Source organism: Mastomys coucha, unplaced genomic scaffold (assembly GCF_008632895.1).
Source record: "Mastomys coucha isolate ucsf_1 unplaced genomic scaffold, UCSF_Mcou_1 pScaffold15, whole genome shotgun sequence".
NCBI classification, from domain to species: domain Eukaryota; kingdom Metazoa; phylum Chordata; class Mammalia; order Rodentia; family Muridae; genus Mastomys; species Mastomys coucha.
This window is the reverse complement of record NW_022196897.1, coordinates 120,094,690-120,102,522: the sequence shown is the minus strand read 5'-3', so window position 1 is coordinate 120,102,522 and position 7,833 is coordinate 120,094,690. Positions and strand designations below refer to the sequence as shown.

Below are 7,833 nucleotides of genomic sequence, written 5' to 3'. Positions count from 1 at the left end.
CAAAAATCACAAACACGACACAGAAAATCAGACAAAGAGTAACACAACAAGAGTGGCCCAAGCAGAGCCAATCGAACAGGTTTGATGTCTGGGAGAACAGACCCACACTCCTCTCGAGCGCTAATGTTTCTCCCCAGGCTTCCCGTGGGGTTCCTCCTGGGCATCCCCAAGGATCCCCAATTTCCACTGGGACGTCTCCCAGGGTACTAGTCAGTGGTCCTGACACGTCTGTCGACCAGCCCCCTTCCTCCCTCACGGAGGGCAGGGAGTTGCTGACTGGAAATAACCTCTAAAAATAAACCCTGCCATCTCGGGAAGCCAGCTACAAATTTGCCAGCTACACATTCACAGATTGCAAACACATGGGCAGTTCACAGACACATTATGAGAACTCAGACAGACAGACAGAACACAACTAAGAACTCACTTCCAAGCGGTCTTTAGAGAGTCCAGGGTGGTCGTAAATCCCAGACGCCCCCAAATGAAAGACCCCCATAGCTGGGGAGACCCTCACTCAAGTCTTGGGATAACATGACCACCCAATAACTCATGAGAGACGGATCTTGCTGCAATCACATGAGGTTTATTCCAGATCTGGGGTCGAACTCATAGCCTGGCAGGCCAGAGGGGTTCGACCACGATCACGAGGAGTAAGTGGTATTTAAAGGGAAAAAAACCACAAACTAAGGGGTTGAAAGGGTTACCAGGGAAACATAACAAGAGAACAATGGAAAATTCTAAAGGAACCCACTACCTGGCTGAGTCAGGTCACAAGGAAGTCATCCTGCACACTCATTGTCTAGAGGAATGTGGTTTGGTCAACACTATCTTCTTAATGACTGACCGCTGTGCTGTCCTGTTCCTTATTCTGGGCAATGTTATCTTCTTAATAGCTGACCGCTATCCTGTTCCTGGAACTGACCGGTCCACCTTCCTGGCTCGTGACAGAGACTTCCTATGCCTTCTTTAAGTAAAGGTTACACATTAATGCATTTCCATGAACATGCTTTTTCCAAATTTCTAAGTTCAGTCTTTCAGTACGTAGAGAGGAGAGGACAGTTGCTACAAGAGGGTATAGAGGACCTTTCCTCCATGATTCCTTCTTGTTAGGCTCCTCCTCCCAAAATTTCCAGAACCTCTCATAAAGTCATCTGGGGATTGAGCATTTCACATACGAATTAAAAATGGTTATCTCATATTAAAAAACAACTCCTTCTGTGTACTGTATCTTCTTTAATGAGATATCCTTTACATCTCCCCATATATTTGGTATTAATAATTCTTAATTTTGGTTTTGTCAAAATAGCACTGCCAGACAAGTGTTCAGTGGAGATCAGTCAGCAAATGTAAGCACCTGGAGCCTGGAATACAAGACACAGACTGAAGAGTAACTTTACCTGAGAGAGAAATTATTGCAGCTTATGCTTCACTCCCTGTAACTTCTTTGCAGAGGTGCAAAGCACCCAATGATTCCATGGTACTTAGTGTACCACTTGTATTGGAAAGTAAAGCTTCAAGTTCAAGAGAGAAAGTTCTTTCAGGCTTATGCATTTGGAATTTAACTGTTGAACAGATGCAGAGTAGCTCGCAGTTTAGTCTATTAGGTTAAAATCCAGGTCTGGCTCGGGTCAACTCTATTGCTTTTCTATCTATGCATTGCTCACCCAAATATTCCCCAGGTATTCCACAACAAGGAGGAATTTTTATATTGACTACAAAGTCTTTTAGTATGGTACTGCCCTTAACCACTCCAAGAACAATAAAAATAAAAAACAAAAAGAAACTCAAACAAACAAACAAAAAACTCAAAAATCGTAGATTTAGCTATAGCACTCTCTGTATTAAAGCCAAATATTTATTATTGAGCAAATTTATATTATAGAGAAGTTCTGCAGTCACTGGATAATGAATTTACCCTATAACCTTTTTTTGTTATTTTTGTATGGCATGGGCATTATAGAAGTGTAGAAGAGAAATGAGGAGGGAACTCCTTGTGTGTGCCAAGGCAGAGTACAAAGGTATGGACTGTTGGAAGACCCAGCCTGATGTAGAAGTGAACCAATAATGCCTTCAGGTGAGGCCCTTAGCTTTTGACTCATTCCCCTGCTTTGTCAATGTGACCAACCCTACCCATTCCTGCTACCTCCCCAGCTCTACCTCTGTGTGCTTTCAGTATATTGGGTGTCTAGTCTGGAAATGAAATGTCAAAGTCTAGGCGTACAATGTTTACTCATTTGATGTAAGCAAGAGAGAATTAAATATGAACTTTGGCAAAAGTCTATTAATAATTGACAAATAACGGAATTGTCTGGGCATAGGAAGCAATCCATGAAAACCCTCCAGAGTATCTAAGGTTGTCGTACCCTGCCACGATGTTGCCTCGACTGGTCTGCATTAGTGATTATGAACAGCATGCCCGATCAGTGCTTCAGAAGTCAGTCTATGACTATTACAAGTCCGGGGCAAATGATCAGGAGACTTTGGCTGACAATATCAGAGCATTTTCTAGGTGAGAAACCTTGTTACTTAAACTTGTGTTTTTATATCACACAAAAACATTGCATGAGAATGAAATGTAGTTTTATGAGATGGTGTAAAAATGATTGCCTGGATTTGTGCTTAATAGAGTAGAACATTTACAGCATGTGAGAAATCTTGATGTCTTAAAGATTGGTGGATTGGTGGCAAAAGCAAGCAATATCTTTTCTTGAACTGTGGTAGTAATTAATTTAACTATACATACAAATTGTCATAAATGTTGATTTCCCCATTTGTTTTGTATTAGAGTGCGACAGAGAATGCCTGTGTTGATAGACTAGGACAGCTTTAAATGCAACAGCCACCCTATCTAGTTGAACCCATAAGATTATTGCTTCCCTTGTTCCCATCCCTGCTTTCTCCATTATCATTCATTTTGATTATGGGTTGCCTACACTTTCGCTTCAGATTGCAATAAGTTAGTGTAGCATCTATCTTTCACCTTTGCTGTCTCACATCTCCTGTAAAGTGCTTCATCTCTCTTCTCACATTATTTTCCCCAGGTTTCATATTTCAAACACAAGATAGTAGGTACTTTCTTTTTTGTGGTAAAAACAGAAAATATCATAACTTTAAATGGGTATGTTTTCTTTCTTCTTCTTTTTTTTCTTAGCCAAGTAGCTGAGGGAGTTTTCCCACATCTCACTCATTTCTCTTCCACTGTATTCCTGAGTGATGGCACTGGGCAGCAGGGTTCTCCATTTATGGTCATCCATTAAATGGAAACAGACAGAAAATATCCAGGGCTATTTCTTCTTTGATATGGAGAAAAAACACTCAGAATTGCCTTTATATTTTTTATTAGGAGAAATGAAATCATTTTAATCAAGGCATTCTCTTGTTGGCAGTGGCCATGTTACACACAGGTTGGTAGTGGAGCATGGGTGGGCATAGCATGAAGGGCAGATGTCTTCCCAACCTCTGAAGTCCTTGATCAGGCTTTCTCTGAATCCTTCCTGACCACAAAAATGCTGGGGAAGTTGTAGATGGGGAGTTGGTGAATGATACTGGAGCTTAGAGTTCTGAACTTTACCAAACTATTATTATTATTATTATTATTATTATTATTATTATTATTATTATATTAATTATTGTCTTCTTCAACATTTCCTGCACTTGTAACTGTTCCTTCTTCGGGTTATGCCACTGTGTTCCCCAGGTAAATAGATTTCCTGAGTGCTCTCCTTAAGCAACATCTTATCTTTACTGGGCTTTTATAGCAAATGACTTCCATGCCCTTGACTGATGTATAGGGCTGTAACTGAGCACTGCTGCTGGTGGTCATCAATTCCATTTCTACACAGTCTTCTCTACCCTTTTAGACACCTCAGCTCATATGGTCCAAGTTATGAACTTATTTACAGTTCCATTAAATAACTCCATGTCATATCAATCTGGCCATTCACAGCAGGCTGACCTGGGACTTCAATCATCCTCCCAACTCTGCTTCCTGAGTGCTACAGGAATGTGCCAACATGCAGGAGAAGTGATTGAATTACACTTTGAACTGTTTCACAGGCAAGATTGCGACAAGCTGATTGCAACAAGGATACAGATAGAAAATTCCTACCAACAGAAACTTGCATTTCAGCAACTACACATTGACTTAGCTTCCATAATCTAATGGGTGGAGATGGTATAATACACCCTCCCCAACAGCTACCATAAGAAAAGGAGAAAAGAACAGTAAGACAGAGTGCCTTGCTGACCCTAGAAATTCTGGAAACTTTCTGAGGCATAGAAGACTTGGTGTCCAAATTTTAACCAACCAGAAGAGTCTCATGGCTTCTGTGAATTCCATAGCACTCCCAATAGAATACCATCCTGAGTGTGGACTAATTTATCTCCATGACACAGATAATGCAATTGGGAAAGACAAGTGTCATATCTTTCATGGAACTTGATTATTCTTTTGTTTCTTTAAAGAAATAAAAAGGCATTGAGCAAAATTCTTCAAAGGACAACTGGTTCTTAGTGTTTGTACTCCAACAAATATCAGGTGTGATCCTCTCTCTGACATCTCAATTGCTCCCTTGCCTTGTGATTGGTTCTCTCCAAGATGCATAATCCTTTGTGAAAATAAGAGAATTTCTGTTGACTCTGGTAGCATTGGCTTGACAGTAGGAAGGAAGTCACCCTGAGGCTTCTCATTTTGTTTCAAATAAAGGCTACAAAACAATCAGAGGCATAACAAATGTCAGGGCGTTTCAAAGGCATTTGTGAAGTTCATCCCCCTTTCTTCCCACCAGTATCTGGAAGCATCCTCACTAGTACTGCCCATCAGCATGTAGATCTGACAAGCACATTTTAGAGTTCTGGAAACTTGGGCTACTTGTGTGACCCACAACTAGATGAAAATGTTTCTTGGTTTGACTTGGGACTAGTATTTTCATGACCAGAAATATCATGAAAGGATGAATAAATTGAACCACCCAGAAGAATGAAATTCTCTGTTGCAAATATGTAAGAAAAAGGCGAAGTTCAGAATGCCAAGGTGCTTCATTTTGAATGGCCTGACCAGACTGGGGCTAATTTGAAAAAAGTGTACTATACCATTTCTTTTACACACTGATGTAAAGGAGCCTCCCCACCCAGGTTTGTCACACACTATGGCTTTTCCTGAAGGTATTCCTTATGGAAACTTTCTCCACAGTTTGATTATTTGGCAGGATCATGACTTCAGATGTAGAAGCTGCCCCCTTCCTGCTGCATCTTGATTGACACTGTCAAATGGAAAGTTTAAGGCCAACTCTCTGGTAGACAAAAGCTATGGAAGCCTCAGTTTGTTATTTGGGAAACATTACAAACTCGCTAGTGGTGTTTTCAGTATTACATAAGCAGAACTGTCACAACAGCTCTCCGTTGATTCATGAAAAAAGGGAAGAAAGAGCATTTTCAATCATTTGCTTTAAATTTGTGGAGGGAAAATTTAAGATGAGGAAACCGGGTTGTTTGCTGTGTCATAAGTGGGCATAAGGCTTCAGTACTATGGAATTTGTGATCTTTCAGGGAGTGGTTATGTCTGAGGGAACATGTGTCTCTCTTGAGTTTTTGATTATTTAGAACCTAGGCCTTTGGTCTATGTGAAACGTAGGCTGAAAGTCGGGTTGTAACTTCCTTTGTTCATTTTGTTTTTTTAAAAAGGTTTGTTACTCAGTGATCCAGCTGTTCTCTCCGTCTTCACAGGCTCTTCCCAAAGTAGATAGCAGTGAATGCAACATAAGATTATGAAAAAGAGTTATTTATTGTATAATTGAGGTGATAGCCATTTAAATCTGGGGTAGTTTTGGGTGAGAGTCAAAAATTCTTTGAAACTATCTCATAAGGTTATTGTTATTTGTAAAACACCAAAACCTGGAGGATACTTTGCAAGATGTACATTTCCCGGTTTCACTCGTTTTACCTAATTTTGCCCAGAAATATAGGGGTTGGAGAGCCTCTGTAATATTTGAAACAGAAAATGTATTCATGGGAAGTGTGAGCATGTAATTTTTAAGGTGACTGCGCCACCAAGTGGACGAGTATAAGCCTGTTGTTTATTGACAGAAGGATCCTTGGTTTGTAAATGGGTAACATTTATAAATGTACCTTTTACATATGCACATGCACATACACATGTGCTGGATCACACACACACATAGGGGGGCGGAGAGCGAATGAGCGAGCAAGAAAGAGAAAAAGAGAGAGAGAGAGAGGGAGAGAGAGAGAGAGCTGATGTCCCACAGTGTGGTGTGTCCTCATAAATTCTTCCATTCTTCTTTTAGTCATACGTAAATATTCATATTCACGCCTTTCCAAGCTGGCGTGTCTGTCTCTACTTTTAAAATCCCTTCCTCTCATTCTAACAACACTCGTAGTGATGACTGATCATGAAAACTCCCTCCATGACTTCTGCCTCTCCCTCTTCACATTGGAGATCAAAGCATCAAGCTGTAAGAGTCCATGGTGTGGAACAGATTTCCAGGAACAGAATGTGGTGTGATGGAAAATGATGACAATTATGATGGTCAAGGAACAGCTTAGGGGAATCCAACCAAACAACCAACCGACCGACCATCTTAGGAACCCATATGCTAAACTTGTTTATCACCTCGTTCAGGGGTGGCTTGTTTTAGTTTCCTGTGTGAGAAATGTTAGATTGCAGACTTCAAGCAGGTCCTCCAGGTAGAACTGCTGCTGCTGCTGCTGCTGCTGCTGCTGCTGTTGCTACTGCTGCTCCTCTTCCTTTCCCTTCCCCAGAGACAGGTTTTATTCAGTGAAGGCCTTTCCCCTCATTTCTCCAATATGAAGTCATTCTTCACTATATTTGCTAGAACAATCCCAACCTCATCAGAATTAGAGTTAAATCTAGAAAATCAACATACAGGACTGCTGGTTAGGCTTGTATGTGTGTTTAAACAAAGCATTTATTTTAATAATGCCCCGTCTCCGTCTGCCTGCAATGAGGACACTGAGCAAATAGGAAATATACATTCTGCTCATAGGAAAGATAAGTTAGTCTTCGATAAGATTTTTGGATACAATTTGGGTTAATAACTTCTGTTCTGACTTTGAGGAATCATAGAAAAAAATCATTTACAATAATTTTCAAGAATTAAAAATTTAGTTTCTATTAATTATTCCGAAGAAAGGGTTCAACTAACAAAACAAGTAAACAAAGGTTCAACTATTCTCTTACTTTCATTTGTCAGTGGACACAGCATTTAGTCAATATCTTTGAAGAAAATATTCATAATTTTAAAAGCAATTGCTTTGAGCTCCTCTCTCTTATAGAAGGAAGATCCATACCTTCTCCTGTCTGAATATAACCTCTAGGACTTTGTATATCACCATCCAGATCTGGGGAAAGGAAAACAAGATCTACATTCACCCAAAGCCTAGAAATGGATGTTCATAGTGACTTTGTTTATCATCGATACAAAATGGAAATATCCTAAGTGTACCCTGGTAGTGAATAAGCAACTCAGGTTCCCTCCAGGAGGTGAAATGGATCAGCCCAATGGTACAAGATGGTGATACATGCTCCAGCACAGGTGGCTATCAAAGACACCACGTCAGGCTCAAAAGACTGTTGACTGTTTGAATCCATCGTATGAAATTCTTAAAAAGCAGAAGTATGAGGATGGAAAATACAGTTCAATCTTGGTCAGAGGTTTGGGGTAGGGAGAAATTTTCACTATGCAAGGAAAGGATTTGGCCTAGTGAACAAAAAATATTATTTTCTCTTTTAAAATAAAATATGTTAAAGTTTTGGTCACACCTTTGAAATTCTAAAATTGCATCTATTGATATCAA

The 7,833-nt window shown here is 40.1% G+C and overlaps 1 protein-coding gene across 5 annotated transcripts in view; it reads left to right on the top strand.

The window, feature by feature from the left end:
- Positions 1-7,833, top strand: part of Hao1 (hydroxyacid oxidase 1) — a 52,429-nt gene continuing 44,596 nt past the window's right edge. For 2 of the 5 annotated variants that reach the window (XM_031373669.1, XM_031373668.1), the window contains exons 1-2: positions 926-976; positions 1,961-2,074. In XM_031373669.1, coding sequence (XP_031229529.1) covers positions 2,065-2,074 — 10 coding nt within the window. In that variant the 5' untranslated portion in view covers positions 926-976; positions 1,961-2,064. Of the gene's footprint in view, positions 80-920; positions 977-1,960; positions 2,075-2,318; positions 2,510-7,833 lie in introns of those variants that run through there. The other 3 variants (XM_031373667.1, XM_031373666.1, XM_031373671.1) reach the window with 3 other exon arrangements.